The 18,776-nt window shown below is 29.7% G+C and overlaps 1 protein-coding gene across 13 annotated transcripts in view; it reads left to right on the forward strand.

The window, feature by feature from the left end:
* Stacl (Stac-like) overlaps positions 1-18,776 on the forward strand; it is a 180,589-nt gene that overhangs the window by 152,489 nt on the left and 9,324 nt on the right. For 10 of the 13 annotated variants that reach the window (XM_064215108.1, XM_026629944.2, XM_064215109.1 and 7 more), the window contains 3 exons: positions 8,961-9,118; positions 15,275-15,319; positions 16,301-16,416. In XM_064215108.1, coding sequence (XP_064071178.1) covers positions 8,961-9,118; positions 15,275-15,319; positions 16,301-16,416 — 319 coding nt within the window. The remainder of the gene's footprint in view (positions 1-8,960; positions 9,119-15,274; positions 15,320-16,300; positions 16,417-18,776) is intronic. The other 3 variants (XM_026629946.2, XM_026629950.2, XM_064215110.1) reach the window with 1 other exon arrangement.

Genomic DNA, 18,776 nt, shown 5'->3' on the forward strand with positions numbered 1-18,776 from the left:
ATCTTTTTAATTCTTAACCATTTTAATCATTTATAAATGCTTTAATTCAACCTATACTTTAATTCATTCGTCCATTGACCTCTAAGAATATTTTATACACACTTTCAAACTTTTATAAATACTATTATAATGTTTTCGACTGGCGATCTTATAAGTAAGACCAAGGATTTATCATGATTGAATGTGTTACTTTATATATTTTTCTTTTCAACAGTGTAGTCACTTCAACTTATTTTCATATAAACGATTTCTGTCTGAGCGCTGAAAATACAGAAAATTGTTTTTCTTTTGGCATTCTATTTACATTCGACATATTTTACATTTTTAACTGATATTACAAATAAAAAAAAAATACCTTCATATAGCGGCTTACATAACTTTAGTTAGGTTATTATTTAATAAGACATCAAGTTAATAACAAACTCTAACTCTAACATGAGATTGTTATAAGATAATCTCATCAACACATTTTTTGTGTATCATGTGTTTCATGTGTGTAGCTTGTAATGGAAAAGCAATCAAAGTAGATGATAAAATGTTATCGTTGCAATAAGAATACGATCTTATTTATTAACCAGTAATATTGGCAAAGTTACATTTGTAAGGAAATCGTGTATTCTGTTTTATAATTTAAGATAATTATAGAGACAGAAGGAAAAAATATAAACAAAAGATATAGTACAGCGGATAACCCCTTCCTACGCCTATTCTTTGTTGATAAGAAGCTTTATAGTCCCGGTCTTTATTTGTTCTTGACACGAATCTCGATCCTGTTCATGAAGCAGTTAGCATTCTTTTATTTAATTTACTTTAATTAATTGTTCAAAATAACCCGAAAAAATGTTAATAAACATGCAAAGTAATTCATCGTAATATTATTCTAGTAATAAGCACTTTATATTTTTAGGTCAGTAGATTCGTTTAAATGTGTAATTTGGTTTTGGGTTTTCATTATATTGTATTCTTATCAGAAAACGCCTGTCCGAAACGGGAAGTGGAGGTCACGCAACATTGTTGATTTCAGGTCGCTGTACAACTGTATAGTGTTCTTAATTCGAACGATCATGCTATAAATATATTTTACCTATTAGTTTAATTTTAAATCTGCATTAAAATTAAATATCCCGTTTAATTAATTCCATTTTACGCGTTCCTCCCTCGAGACTAAGCAGTGCGGCTATAACTCTAATACGGTTCTAAGCGAAGAGATTGCTTACTGACCTTCCTTACTTTGAAATAGGTGTATTTACCTTCAGTTAATTCTGTTATCACTTTGTATATCGTGAAACTAACTGTACGATCTGAATATATATATATATTCTAATTACTATTATAATAAATAAGTTTACATTATTTTTATAATACCTAACTGAAAAATACTTCTTAACCAATAACCATAAAACTTTTACCAGACGATGCAGTGCGTTCATGAGAATGTATAACATATGGCTGCTTTTCTTGTACTTAAAAATAAAAAATAACCACGAATTAATTAAACAAATGCTTAATATCTTCAACTACCTATTGTTTTATAATATTTCGTTATTCAATTGCATTTTCTCGTCCGGCCACCTATATATAAATACAAATTATATAATGTATTAGAAATCGGTACGCAATGAACGGACCGAAACAAATACGAAAAACAAACACTCGAAAAATGACATGAATCCTTTGTCTGCGGATATATAATAATAAAATTTAAAAAAAAATCTCTTTATCGTGAAGTATTTTCGTTTCATTGAATTTCAAAACCAAAAAAATCAAAAGTAGATTAAATATAAAATAAAATTGTTACCAAGAATTAAAATTCATATTAATTAACATCACATCAATCAACATAATAGTGCTAAAATGGAACTATAAATAAATTATTTAACTTGTATAACTTAAATATAACTATTCTATTGAGCAAAATTATGAGTCATTTATTTCAACATTGTAAGCAAGGTTGTTCAATTCGTACCGTTTTCTGTAGAAAGTTTTCTTCGAGATCGCATTTTCCATTATCTGTTAGTTTAGATTGAATGCATTTTTCTCAGAGACGTACCTAGACACAAAATCTTGTTATTGCGATCTCGTGAGTGAAAAACGGCAACGTTTAATTTAATATGAAATGATGAATTATTCAGTATGAAATAATAAACTCGCTCAAAAGAAAAATATTTTAAAGGAATTTAAATGAATCACTAAATATAAACGAAGATCTTTATCTTGAAGATTAATTCTAATTAAAATCGTTTATTGTAAATGCTAAATTATTATATTTTCTTTAATAATTAATAACCTCATTTCGTTTATATTTTTAAGTAGACATGAACAATATTACTAATATAACCGAAATACCTATTATACCAAAAAGAGTAGTATATACTAGTTCCATATGATTTATATTTAATTATTTATGATCTAATACAACGGCTTATGTATAGAACTTATTACATTACCCTGTAAATAACGCTAAAATAGGAATACACAACTAAAAATGGTTTGATTAAAATTGCTATTTAACTGAATTTGACATTACAATAATAAACTAACTAATACTGATTTTCGTTGTCTAATTTGTCCATATAAAATTAATACCATCCATAATCATAGTTATGTATCCAGTTATGTAATTAATAGGTTGTTCTAGTAAGTAATCAATACTTGTCGCTGGTTCATGTTCTACGTCTGTCGATACATAACTGATATCGTGTTGCATACACGTTGCACACAGTTGCAAATTGCTCACCCATATATTTTGATATTTTGTAAATATATACTAGTAATTTTGTTAAATTTAACAAGGTCTACATATATATTTTAATTATACAATCAATTATAAAATAATATCTATTAAATATGTTTGTATTTTCTGATAATTTATCGAGCAATTGACAGTCTCTGTTTGCTTTTCCAGATCTAAAGAAAATAATTTCGCACGAAGCGATAATCTTTCAAGCTTTGCAACATTTGCAGGCCATTTGAGTATAACATCATTTATACATAATATAATAATAATAGAGGTTATAATTTAATTTTCAAATTTATATTTTTTTTTCAAAGATCAAGGATTAGTACGACTCAATGTTAGCGATAACAATTGAACAGCAGCTTAAAATCAGTATCGAATAAAATTATACACCAAGCAAAAAAACCTCAACTAGCAAGCAGGCCTTTTTAAAATTATTATGCAAGATTGTAAGCGCAATGCTTATAAAAAGAAGAACTAATATTTATACTTTACAAATATGCAAATATGCAGTTTCGTCATAAATTCTCAAAGGCGTATCAGCACACCTGACGCCCGCGTTGGAGCATCTAGTCATTATAAGAAGTGGTGTTCAACCTCTAGTGTGACGCTAACAAGCTGTTACGTAACTTATTGTTTTCAGTGCCAAAAGGCAGTTATTGTTATTCCAGATATAATTGATAGAAATTCAAAACAAACACGAGATAAATTACTGCCATCATTGGGTAATACCGCGGAAATATGCGATGCGTTCTGGTACAAACTCGTTAGTCATATTAATGTGGAATGGTTAAACCTAGTATCGAAAATATGATTTATTGATTTATATCGTTTAGCAAAATTTAGTCTGATGAAATAGAATACGTAGATTGTGTGTAATAAAAATATTTATAACTACGCAACAACAACAAAAGTAAGGCACTAATATTGTTTTTATTTTATCAAGGAAAATATATAAATGATACGAGATAGTTGTCATAAAAACGAGATGATAACTTCGATTTGGTATTATATACGTTGTTCGTAACTAAAACTAAAGTTATATTATCACGCTTTATCTTCTTGTTTATTTTGCAAACAAAATTGGTTTCCGTTAAAGTTCAAGGGCCTTTGAAATAAAAGGCATGTAAATGACTTGATTTGCATCACACAGTTTTTAAACTTCGAATTATACGTGATTCTTTATTCCAAAGGGCAGAGATTCTCCCTCTGTGGACTTTAAACTATCGCCGGTCGGCCCTTTTGACCGAGGCTGACGTCATGTTTACATTACAAACATTAACATATTGGATAGAGTTATAAATTCAAACTCCTGTTTCAAAATTATTTAAACGAATTACCTAGATTTGAATGTATATTTCAATAACAACATAAAGACTACACACTACTACTAGACACTAACTACCTGTATGTTATCCTAAAAATGTTGATTTAATCAATATAAAATAAAATTACATAGTATCAGCCCCTCATCATTTAAAAAAAATATAAACTCAAATGTTTAAAGTACTGTTTTATTACGATTTGAAAAATCCTCGATTTGAAGTATTTTTCATAAATTTTCATTTAATTATCTCAGCTGATGAATAAAAAGGACTTAACAAACTTCTACGGTCTGCTGCATGTCTGACGTCACAACCCTCAACGAGGATGGGAATGCTTTTGCTGGTGCTTCGGTTCCTCTTGTACCATGTGGGAGGCTTAGGAGCTTACGTGGTCGATGTTTACACTTAAAAAACCCTTAGTCGGCTTTTACAACTCCCACGGGTGGAGATGGCGTCTTTTTACTCAATAAAATGTTACTTTTGTATCGCGTTATTTATATCGATTCCTACAGACGCTACTAGTATGATCTATTCTAAAACATATTCAAAGAAGAACTCAAAAATCTTGTTTTGTTTTTCGTATTACAAACGGATATGATTCTAAAGTTTAATCAAACTAATAATAATAGTACCGTAATATTGAAAACTCCATTTATGAATATTGATACGAGTGTAAGAGTTCAAATTTAACGATATCCACTGTGACCTAATTTCAAATGTATATTGAAACCAGATATATTGATACACGTGACCAAATAAATTGCCAATGTTTATTTGACAAATATTTTGAGAACTGAGATTGTTTTTAAACTAATATCATGAACGTAATAGAGATAAATATATTAACTAATCGCTATTCGGATGTCGAATTTCCGGTTTCTGACCATTAGAATCCGGGTAGCTTTAAGACAAGTCAAACATCAATAAATTCCATAAAGTTCCAGTTTGAAGGTCTTGATTTAGTGTATTTACGACCACAAAGGAGATAACAATCTTAGTACCCAAGGTTGGTGGCGTTAAAATTTCTTACGGGCCCAAGTCTGTAGGCGGTGGTGACCACATACCATCAAAGGACCAAATACAATCCGGAAATAATTATTAAAAAAAATAATTTTTGGAAATTTCAACTTCAAGTGAGAAATGGAAGGATTTATTTACTTTTTTTTCCGTAAAAAGTCGGTTCGGGAAGCTAGTATAATAACTAAAAGTATTTTCTTTCGCAAGATACTTATTACATATAACAAATGGTCGGACATCTGAAGCATCTTATAGTCAATATTTCCATTTAAATTTCTTCCAAAGCTTTTAGTCTTACAGCAGTAAAGTTTGTTGTTCCGTCACTTAATGTCGTTCAACTCATATTTCTTGTATACACGAAATGAATAAAATGCTTTTCAATTAAATACTAAGTTTAGGATGCTATGTAGGAGGTATTTAGATATTTTATAATATCTGAATAATATAATTAAATTTATATACTAAGTATTAGTACTAAATATGTCATTATTTATACTCTTCAATGACAGTCATAAATTAATTTATTCACATATAAAGCTATATAAATATTTTTGTAACATTCTAAAATATTAGAGAAAAAATACTTGTGTACTGTATTTTGATAACAACCAAAATAAACTTACAAAATACACACGTTTATAATTGCATTTCTTCATTAATAATATATATATATAAATCTGTAGTATAAACTATTATTAAATATACATACATATATATATAAAAGCAATTTATTTACGCAATTTCAGATGAAAACAATGTTTGAAGTATCTGATAAAACTCTATTTTACTTGAGTAACTTTAACAGTTTCTGATATTGGCTCCATAACTTCATTTAGTCTATCAAGTACGAGTGACGCCCAGCGTAGACGTGAAAATTGATTTATTTAACAGTCACGTTGATATACGTTAGAATTAATTAAATATATATACACGTATGTATATATTATTACGATAATTTCTGTTTTTTTAAAGTTATTTCTTATTAAAACATATTTAAAAAATGATAGAAACGAAATAAATAAAATATATGGTAGTTATTTTTATTATAAATAATAAATTCAAAATATATTCTAAAAATAGTTTTATATTTTTTATTTTATTTTGGTCATAATCGATTTTAAAAATTATATGTAATTAAAAAGGTACATGATCAAATGTCTCTTCTTTCAAACACACTGTTCTATTCGTATATCCTCTTTTACAGAGAGGGAGAGCTTACGTTGGTTATTGATAATTTCATTTAAAAGTTACAACAGATTTTTTTTTTAAATAACGACGGCCAAATGTAGTACTTACTCGTTCAACCAACAATATAAATAAATGAAATTGTTAATGATTTACTTTTCATTATCTTTATATATCCAAAAGAGGACAAAAGCCAAATAAACGACATCTGACATCGAATATTCGCAAAATCATTGGTCGAGGGTATGATAAATAAAGACATATTAACTGTTAGTAGTATACAATACTTAGACTAATAAAAAAAAAAAAATACTTAGCCTTTAGTAAATCGCATTTAAGCGTAAATCTAAGGTTTGTTTATTTTTATTAATTTTTTGATTAAAATAGACTATGTGATGATGAAATGAGAATGAAAACTAATGAATATATCGATATGAAACTACGAACAGTAAATCGACGCGAAATCGTCACTAAGGCTATTATTTTTTGAAATACCGTTGATTCATCTCCGTCAATTATTTAAGCCCAGCGAAGCAGTCGGGTAACAGTTGGTTATAAAATAAAAATGTACGTTAGAAAAACACCTAATTATTTTTAAAATATAAGCACTGAAATGTAAAGTACGAAGTGGTTTACGCCGATTGGTCTGAAATATAACAAATCGAGTTCTTACATTTATTAGCGAAACTATAGGAAAGGTATAAAAATAAATTATTATCAATTCAACAGAGAAAGGTTTCCTTTACTGTTCATTTAAGTAAAAAGTCTTGTAAGAAATACCTATAAAAGTTTATAAGGTATTTTTGTCACAGTCAATACGTCGCCTACACTAAGACCGAATATGTTACCTTCAATATGTCTACTAACGATATCTTATTAGTGTAACCTTTCACATTGGAAAAAATAATAATGATACTAGATCAGTCACCCTTGAAACCGTTTTTGCATTATTTATTTACATGTTTCACGTTAGAGTAGTTGGTGAGTTGGTGGTACCCACACATATGTCCACGTACAAAGGCCTACCACCCTGTGTCAGGTAATTTGGCCTTTCAACATCATTGTGACGTCTATTGGGCACTGTTCAATAGCAAAATATCACGCTTAACGATATTTTGAAATACTAGTTGTATGAAAGTGAAAATCAATACTAATATTATAAAGTAACTCCGTCTGTCACCTCTTCCTTAAACAGATTAAGATGAAATTTAATATAGTGGTCGTTTGAGTACCGGGGAAGAACATACGCTACTTTTTAATTCACTCCGCGAGGGGTGAGGGGTAAAATCGTAGGAGACGGTTTGTGTTCTTGAGGTAGTTTTATAAATTTCGCGCGTGTAAAACCGCAGCTTCAGCTTGTGACTATGTTTCTTTCCGCATCTTCCCAGTAGAATCGACTTTCCAAACCGGTGGTAGCCTTAAATTTATTTAAAAATTGTAACAAAACGATTTATAACTAATTTTATTAACCTACTTACATTATGAATATTTTGGTTTTTGATTGTTATTAGCTTTCGTTGCTAAGAAGGTTAGGCGCTTATTCCTTATTCTGTAATAATACAAAGTATCAAATTTAAAAATAACTGATAGGATTTGGACCTGCTTACAAGGATTTGTGCATAGATTTGATCGACTTTGTCTTACATTAAGGTTATTCAATTCGAGTTATTTATTTCCAGTCTATAATTCGACTCAGTGACGTCTACAATGATTTTGCGTAGTATATTTTCGATCGGAACTTCATTGACGCTCGGTATGAAATAAAAAGTAAATAAAACATAGAACCTAAAAGCACTAAGTAGTCCACAAATTACAAAGAGTTATGTATGTACAAGAAGTAAGCGTTACTACGGTTTCATTTCGTCTTGCAGTAAGGTCACGTTGCCAATAACGCTGTTCTTAGAAGCTAAAATGCGACTCTTTTAAGTTAATAAATTAAACAACAAAAAGTATACAACTCTTGTGACAAAGTTAATATTTTTACATAATAAAATCCAGTAAGACCCTGTTTACTGATCTAAGATTTCTCCTTTTGAGAAGACTTCGAACTTATTCCACCACGCACCAATGCAGGTTTGTGGATACAAATGAGGCAGATTTTCATTTGACATATGAAAGTTTCCACGTGATGCTTTTTTCAGCGCCGAAAATGAGATGAATATATAATATGAACACAAATTAAGCACATGAATATTCAATAGTGCAATTAATAATTCTTCAATTAACATTCAAGTGTTGCAACCGATGGACTATACCGGCTGTTTAATATTTATACATAAAATATAGCAAGGTTTTAGCAACAATTTTGATCCATCTGCAATATGAAATATTTAAATCGATAAACCAATTATATCTATTGTTACATCAGACTGAAAAAATAGGTCTAAATCTTGTTATCTCGATAGCGAAATCGTGTTTCATACCGACTTGGCACCATTCCCGGAACACTCGCTAACTGTTTCAATTATTAAGTTCTCATTTGGAAGTTATTGTAACTGGTCTGTATTTCGGTTAAAATTAAAATTTTGACAAATCTTCATATTTTGAAATCATCAGAATTCGCAAATATTAATATCGACTTCGATTTTAGAAGTTGATCAACAAAAATCCACTTGGATGTAGGCTATTTTGCTGAATTAAATACGGCATGGACAAACCTAATAGCACTCAAGCTATTTTTTTGCTTTTGTTTTTAGAGAGAGCTTTTTGCGGCTAAAGCAGACAGCAGCACAACCGCAGCTGATCGGAAGTTATCGTCTTCATCTGCAGGCAGCATGAAGAATAAGTGGCTCAAAGCCTTCCGTAGCCTGAAGCCTCCGAGCGCACCCCCACCTCATGCAGCGCCACCGGACAAGTAAGCAGCTAACTTATTTATATTAATATTTTACTACGTTGATTTTCTAAATTAAAAAAAAAACACAATTAAATTTAACAAAATGAACAACCTCTTTTGAAATACGATCGTGTTTTTTTGACTTAGTTTTTCATATCATTTCATACAATAATATTTAGGTGGTGACAAATCAATAAACGATACTAAATAGCCTCACTTAACTGGATATTACTGAAAACAACTTATATTTACTTGGTAGAGCTATCATTTAATCTGTGAACCTTCAACAAAACTTAATCGCAAACTTTTCAAAATGTGATAACATCGCATTTCCACGCTGCAACGGGGAAGTTGATTGCATCCTGCCAGCGGACTTCCACTCGACATTTACTGATGTTCAAGTGAATACTGAGAACATACGTGTGTTTATCTCTTCATTGTTCTATATTCAAATTAAGTATAAACACAAATGTAAAACAGTTTCAAAAGAAAAGTAAACAAATTTAAATATAAAAACACATAATTATTTATGTAATATAATAAGTCATACTTATTATTCATATTAAATAACACGATTATTATACGAATTCATCGTACACGTAAACAGTGATTTTCATAACTAACCTAGAAAGTGACCTTTCGATTTCGAGGGAGCAAAATGTCATTAACTATTTCAATTATCAACCAGTTGGTTGGACAGGCCTATCTAGTTAGAATTTTCATTAAAGATGACTAAAACGTTGTTACGAATTATGTCAAAATACGAAGAGGTGATGATTATTTTACGTTAATGTATTTTAAAAATATTGTTTGCGTGGCACGGATCATACTAAATACTTCGTTAGTATATAATATAATATAATAAAAACTAATATATTTATTTTTGTGACGAAAATCTATGTATTTATTTATTTTACTACTTATTATCTTTGATTATAAATTCTTTCAATTTTTTTTTAAATCTGCCGAACGTTCAGAGGTATCCGCGTTTTTATTATATTCGTTACTACAGAGTCCAAAGTATAAATTATCAAAACTATTTATCTTATATTTTCAATGTATTCAGCAAGCAATACTGGTTTTAATAACTTAGAACAGGATAAAATATTGGATATTTTTTTAAGGCAATAATAAAAATAATATATTCTATTTCATCGTATCTCCTCCTAGATAACGTAGAAGAAGTAAAGAATACAGCATGTCGTGGTTTCATAAAAAAATATGAGAAGACCACAAGTATAACAAACACAACACAGAAGTAATGGTTGGAAAACGGTTTCGTCGTTCGTGTTAAAGTAAAGGACAATACAATTTTCCGTAAGACTTTGTTCACATAAAAGAACTCGAGTCTCATATTATATTACGACCTCCAATATTGTATGTGTTCTGTTGTATAAAGTTTTTAAATTAAACGTTCAACTTTTACAAAGATAACTTCGATCTGTGGGTTGGCTGTTTGTTATTGTCCAATCTATACTAAAATTTTAAATTGGAGAGTCTGTCTGTCACGCTTTTACGGCCAAACCACTGAACCGAATTTGATGAAATTTGCTATGAAGCAAGTTTGAACACCAAGGAAGAACCCCTTCTCTTTCAAACCTTAGCGAACGACACCCTCCCCCCCCTTGCGCGAACACTCGGCAGAAATGTAGTAATTTATAAAAAATATTGTTGGTCGAAGAAGAATAAGTGATGTATTTATAGAAATCGAATATCGATAAAAAAAAAACAAAAATATTTTCAATATTCGACCTGAACTAATATATTTGTGATCAAAAACTAAATGGAACAAGGAAATATCAATAATTGCGAAACTGCTTAAATTAATAATTAGGTACATTTCACGTCATTTTAATTTAATATGTAAGTTTTTTTTATTATCAATAGCATTACGATAAATAAAGAGCTCTGAGAAACAAATCCATCTTACAAATTATATAGGACGGAACAATATAGTAGAAAGTAGTCACTTATGTGTATCGGCATTTTAAAAGGCATTACATTTGTCTGGGATCCATGCTGCCATACCCCATGCTTTTATAGTTACACAGGCGCGCCCATATTGGAACATTACTATATGAAGTTTTACAGTTTCGTGTAATAAGGTAGAATAAGTGATTGGTTCCGTACCAACCGTACGGAATCCTCCTGTCTGAGTCGGCTTACTCTTTTTATTATCTAATAGAAGACTATATACCTACATAATAAAGCGTTGTAAGATTAAATTATAATATAATTGTATTTAATTAATATTTATCTAGCCTACTTGATTCTCGTCTGTTCTCGGCAGAATCACGGAACCGTCAGTAGCAATTAAATGTAATTGAATCTTGTACTATGACGGTTCAAAAGCTTAATTTAATAAAGAACATTTTGATTTTGTATTACGCTAGCTGTTACATAGGTAGCAAATAAATATTATCAATTATTAATGTTTCTTACCAAATAGTAATATCCCAATTTAAAAAACGAATTGATAATTTTAGGCGAACAATAAAATATTTAATTTAAATGTCGTGCGGTTAAGGGCTATATTAAATTACTTATACTTCAACCAATTCTCATTTTTAGTTAAGGTGATTACTAGCGGCTCAGCTATCCTTCTTTCATCTGTAAATTATTAAAACATTTTCATGTCCATGTATGGCTTCTAGAAGTATAGAACAGATACAAAAAATAATATGTCAAAGGATGCGCGGCAGCTGTATAACATCGAAATTAATGGAGAAAATTAATAAAAAAACTTCGTTAGATAAATAATTATATAATTCATTTTAATATGATAATATATAAAACCTAAATATACATATAGTATAGAATGCAACGCAAGACACAAGGCTGAGAGGATGTATTATCGCATCAGACTAAGAGACCGTTATTTCGTTTGCCGTCACGGTGTACGAGTCGGGGTTACCCCAAGACTCTCCAATAGATGCTTCATATCATAAATCGACATCAGTGCTGCTAAGTATGGTGTAAAAATGCCATTCTCTTGAATAAAATCACGTTTAATGTCATAAGACAGCATACTCAAATCAATCAGTTGATTGAATCTTAAATCTTGATGAATGATGAATAAATCATTTGTAGAATAAATTTAATAAGGACTCGGAGGGTTCCCTAGATAAATAAAGGAATCTATATAATTCCTTCATGTATATCTGGGATGTCATCAAATAATTTAGAGTCGTTGGGAAATCAGCTACACCTTGTTTAAAAATACCGAGATGATTATATATGATGATTATAAGGATCATTTGAAATATAGCCGGCATTAAAAATCTTTCACTATCTAAAGTTTAGTATAGTTAATATAGTTGAATTTCAATGAAAAACAATTGAACCATAATTAATAGTTTAATAACTCTACTTATTGCACTAGCTTATCGTGTGGCAGCCATACAAAGCACATAACAGGTAACCCTCAGAGAACTTTGATTTGTTAATACGAAACCCTGCTGTTGTGGTATAACTTCGAAGCTGTATGAATTTATATTAAATTCAAAATAAAGTTTCAAATAAAAAATCCGTCAGAAGTCGTTTTATTCGATTGTTAGCTTGTTAACTTTTTAGGGTTCCGTACCCATAGGGTAAAAATGAGACCCTATTACTAAGACTTCACTGTCTGTCCGTCAATCTGTCAAAGTGGAATGATTGATATATGTTACAGAACCACTATGTCTATAGGCAGTGGTGACCAACTACTATCAATTAGAGGATTTTTCAGTCCGCTTAGCTCTATGGAATGAAAAAAGACATCTGGAGGAAATTACGAAAAATTGAATTATGAATCAGTGTATGTAATAGAATATTTTTTAAATTACAGCAATGATACTCGGAAGCAGGTTCCAACGTGTGCATTAAATATTACGAGTAGGCGACGTCATGTCAGCCGAAATTGAACTAGATTGATACTAGATTGATGATTCCGTAACCTAAAACGGGACTGCCCCATATAGCATCGATCATCGCAAACTTAGATTTAAAATCGATGCATCGTAATGGTATTAAAGTATAGGTCACTAATTAAAATGAGTAAACACATATTTAAGCATTTTTTGATATTCTACCTCTAAGGGGGGTGAATTAAGGGATGAAATTTTTTATGAAAGTCCATCATTGTTTAAATTAAAAATTCGATTCGATTTGATTCGCATTTAAGTGTTTTTGGATATTTTACGCCTAAGGAGAGAAATTGGATAGACATTTCATATATATGATAGTCTGGAAGACCGTCATTTTTGAAGTTAGAAGCAGGAAACTTTATTTTCGGGCTACCAATTAAAAATGAGTTGATTCGCATTAAAGCGTTTTTGGATATTGTACGCCTAAGGAGGGAAATTGTTTTATCATTTCGTATACAGGTTAGTCTGGAAGTCCGTCATTTTTGAAGTTAGAAGCTCGAAACTTTATTTTTGGGCTACCGATGAAAAATGAGTTGATTCGCATTTAAGCGTTTCTGAATATTGTAACTTAATGTTATAAGTAAATTTGTAAATATATTCGTTTTCTACGCGAGCGAAGCCGCGGGTAACAGCTAGTAATCCTATGTATTAATCGAGTAAAAGATTTTCAATAAATAATTATGTCAAACACAAATAGGATTAAACGGTCAAGAAACGAAGTCGTTTCAAACGATTTAAAGCATTTTTTATACGGCTTCAAATCGCCTTCGTTAAATGTAATTAATATTTTTCTATGTTTGTATTTTTTTAGTATTAAATACGATAATTATTTGTAATTAGACAGAGATTATATAATTACAATTTCAACGGCTTCAATTTTTGTTAAGTCGCTTTATTTATATACATTCCATGTACATAAAATCGCTATTATGTTTATTTTATTCAAATACAAAATCTCTTTCAAACGAGCATCGAGAAAATCAAATCTCAAAATATTCAAGGTTCAGTTTGGAGTAAATAAATATAGACTTAGATAAATATAGTTTTATACGGAGAGATAACGAGGCGTATACAATACATGAATAAATGATGTCTTCATTGAATCGGAAAGAAGTCTTCTAAATGAAATATTGACACTGGCATGCAATCTGGAAATACTTTACTTATCCGTTATACAACCAAATCATACAGTTATTTAAACATGGAATTATCTTTATCGTAAAAACGTTAAATATTTTTTAATTCATTCTTTAAATTTACGGCTATTATAGAACTATCGCCTGCAGTAAATATGTATATAGGTACATTCTATTTTATTAGAGTAATTTGACCAAATTATCTGTAACTCAATAACTTTCGGGTTATATATGATTAATTTCCCTATTTTTATAATAAATACTAATAATAATGTATAAATATATTTATTTGCATGTACAGTTTCTATGTTCGTGTTCATATATTATGGAAATACAATTAAATCACCCAATAAATTGTTTAATACTTTTGTGTAAAAATATTAAAAATTATTCAACTTTATAAAAAAAAAAATTTTCGAATATTATTATTAATATGCTGACTAATGTTACTTAATATGGCTTGTTTCATCATATTATTTATATTACTTTTTTTTTAAATAAATTCTATATATTTAAAAATTTATTACTTATACGAGATTTATTGGTATGCGTAAATCAGAGGCTACAATGCTATTACAGCTGTGTAAAGTGTAAATATTTATAAAGCTCTGCTAGCGACTTTATTTAAAATAAACTATGTACCGACTGTAATGCGATTTTCCTAGTCCGAACTATTTTTTACGTGGTCCACTATTCGATTAACAGTTTTAATTTGTTTTATATCTTATATGTTGTTAATAAAACAAATTGCTATAAACCATTTTATATACTTTTTATCCGGTGGACCTAAAAACTTCGATAAAATATGACTTAAAGGCTGACTTTTATTGATTTGTCTCCATTTATTAACAATTTAAGCCTTTTTTATTAAACTTCATTTTAGTTGTAAGTTCGTCGTACAAAAAATATATTTTATTATACTAGCTTTAATTCGATATTTCCATAGCACGATTAACTTACAACTCAATAAAATCTGTGATGTTCACATCGGACGCTTGATCAGCCTTTACAGTGTGTGCATAAATAGCAACGTCACAGACGCATAAACACATCACAGATTAAAAATGCATTTTTAAATATGATATAATTTAACCACTTATCATGTTCATTTTGATGTTCTCTTCTTGCATCATAAGAAAAAATCAAATGTACCACGCGGTGTCTACGGTTATGGCGATGAGGTAAACTTTCCCTTTAGGTGTAAACAGCCTTCTATGTAACCTGACATAATATGTCCCTTGTATTGAAAAAGTAAATACTTTATATAAATGAACTATTATATAAAAACTTCCATCGCTTCAACTATTTTAATCCTGCTTATTTTTATTTGCTTAAACTTGTATATATTGTATGAGCTAATTTGCTAAGCAAAATCCTGAACCTAATATGATTAAAAAGCACGCTTAATACTTCACGATATTAAAATGCTTGTCACTATCTATTGTTTTAAGATAGAATTAAGAAAAATTGCGCTTAGCGGACATCTTGGTGCGCTATACCTAGTATAAAATGCACTAGCAATAAATATATACTCAAATATCTCTTGCAGCCTACTTAAGGGAAAAACGTCTTAGTAAATAAATAAGTTGCGGACTTGATTAAATCACATTGTAACGCTGGTTTGTATTTTTAACTGATTTATGTAATAAAACAATGTCGAAACTATAGGCGTTCCACGGTTTAATGTTAATGGTTTACCTACCGTTGAACCATGCTCTTGACCTTGGTCGTGATAGATCAATATATTATATGGCGTAAATTACGCTTGTGTGACAGTTTGAAAAGTACCAACCGAGTGATAAATAACCCACTCACTCATCGCTCTGATCTTCATTTACTATTGAGACATTATTTTTTCGTACAACACGACCCTTTAAACCAATAAACAATTTAAAACATGAAAAAAAAATGTTTTATAAGTTTTAATTGAATTAAATTACAAATGCGTTCAAATCGCTATTGTTGTATACTATATTAATTATTTTTAATTGTATTATAGATATAATCCATTTAGGAAAATTGATTTTTCATATTAATAAGGATTCCATGGAAATTAAGGCCGAAAATTAACTAGTGCTTTGTGCTAGATAACGAAAATGTATTATTGTGTATGTTTAAAACGTATCAGTGGGTAAAATATAAAACTATAAGTTCTCGTTTAGGAGGAACGGCGCAGCGCGTGATATGCGCTCCGGCGGTGACACGGACGCGCATAATTTCCAAGAGTATACTTACAAGAAAATCACTCCCTGCGATGTATGCTCTCAAGTACTTAGAGGTAAGTTTATCATTTTTTACAACCACTACTGATATGTGTAATTTTAAACCGTGTTTGCAATACAATACAAATTTCAAACCATAATATTTCATTAGCAGTAACAGGCGTAACATACTTCAGGCACAATTTTCCAGAAAATTTAATTTTGCTTTTAATTAAATTGATCGCTTTAAAGTATGAAATCCGACATAATATAGAAACACCATTATTTTTTATATGTATTTAATATTAACGTACCTTTTAGTACCGGAAAATAGCAATAGAATTCACTTTATTATTTTATTTGGTCAAATACAATTTTTATTTGCTATTAGATTTATTTTTATATGTATAAAAATTTGTTCGTTTGTTTGAACGAGCTATGCACTGCCAATATAAACCCGATTTGAAAAAAATATTTTGCGTTACATAATTATCATCATTAGCCCAACGAAGGCGGAGTTGTGTCGCTTAGTGCGGGAGAAATCACCCTGAGCAGCGAAAATATATATAGCGTCTGCTTTAACTATTCTTTATTATATTTAATTACTTATTAAATAAACTTTGTATTCGTGTATCAAACACCATAAATGATTTTCAGTGGTTGATATTTTGGAAGCCTGCCTGAGTAGTACCCACTCAGGAAGTTATTGTATCAGCAATACTGATTAGCTTCATACAAATACGCGCAAATACTAATATTAAAATTGGACTTATTTCTATTTTCAATTGACTGCTAAGTAGGGTTTCTTTAATTCTAACATAGTGTATGGAAGTAGATGATTTTCTAAAATCTACTTTTTATACATGTTTGGGATTTTTTTTTTGTAAAAGGAGCTATTATTAGGTGATTCCATAACTTTTATTAACTATAAAGGTGGTCCCATCACAATTTCATTGATTTTGAACTTTTATTTGAAGTTTGTATACTCCGGTTTTATGAATTCTGAAGAAGAAAATATATTTTTGCGGATAATAAGTCATACTTATACGCCGTCAACTATACTAATATGCTTCAATAAATAATTTTGTCTATTAAGTACGTTTTCACTTTCAAACTACTAAAAATTTTCACTCATCTTTTCAAGGGGTTAAATTTGGAGGTGAAGCGTTGTATGCGTGATCTTGAAGGATTTTTGTCACAATCTGAATTCCAAGTGGTCGAAGTCTCGGTTTCAACTATTCAAATAATAATTTCATTGTGTCAAATTCCGTTCTACGCGTCTGTTACTGCCTGGCACATTGTAATGGTAAATAAAATTACATAGTTATAAACAGATCATTACTGTACCGCCCGTGCATGGTACCAAATTAATTAGTTTTTAAATTTTATATTATGTAATAACGCAAAAACAATTTTAAATTATATTGTATGCTTCTGAAACTATTTTGAACATGTAACATCCTCTGAGTGACGTATTGTCCCAAAATAAATAAAAAGGAACCTTTCCATAAGTGCTCATGAATATAATCAAATAATATTTGAATTAAATTATTATATTAATATTAATTTCTTATTTATTATTGAATAAATGCAAGATAATTAAATTTAAAATTCGTTAAAACTAAATATATTGAAAAAACAACAACTTTGTCCACTTTCATTAGCGGTTTCAATCAATTAGAGTTTGGCATCCAATTAATTAGTCTCTATTCTCTCTAATGAGAGGTCAGAAACTAGTGGTATTATAATTAAGTCAACGCTAAATTGCGAGATTTTTTAAAACGACAAATATATTATAATTATTGAAACATATAATAATTTTATAAAATCATTTCTAACTGTTGTGCTAATATATAGGAACTAATTTCGAATCTCACTTGTGAAATGTTGAAGATCAACTCACGCTAGTATGAGTTGTTTGATGTGTGTACAATTTATATGTTATTATTATAAACTTGGTCTTGTAGGTCTTTGCAAATGATTTAAACCAAGTCTACGGATTTTCAGTGACCCTGTTTTTCCTGGCTATATTGTCCAAGACGAGAGCGGCAAAATGTTCAAATCATTGTGCAGATTTTTTATTATGTTTCATCGGATGGCCTGGCCCGGCCTGTTTCGTTTCACAGTCTTCATAGCAAGTCTATCAAGTCAAGCTCACTTTTAATGATTTATAATTTCATGATCGTGTTAGTAGTTCGTAATAGTTTTACTGATAACAGTAGTTCAATCAAGCCGTCGACATGGAAATATTAACTTGTAACAAAATTTATATTCACTAAGATGAGAATGTCTTACAAAACTAGGATCAAAACTGAATATAGAGAAGTTACTGCGGCATAACTTAAAGTTTGAAACAACATCTTATATTATACATACAATAAAATTATACTACTGTGTATCTATACCAGTGTCTGTTCATGAAATATTCTTAGATAAA

The sequence above is a fragment of the Vanessa tameamea genome, chromosome 6 (genome assembly GCF_037043105.1).
Source record: "Vanessa tameamea isolate UH-Manoa-2023 chromosome 6, ilVanTame1 primary haplotype, whole genome shotgun sequence".
In the NCBI taxonomy this organism is placed as follows: domain Eukaryota; kingdom Metazoa; phylum Arthropoda; class Insecta; order Lepidoptera; family Nymphalidae; genus Vanessa; species Vanessa tameamea.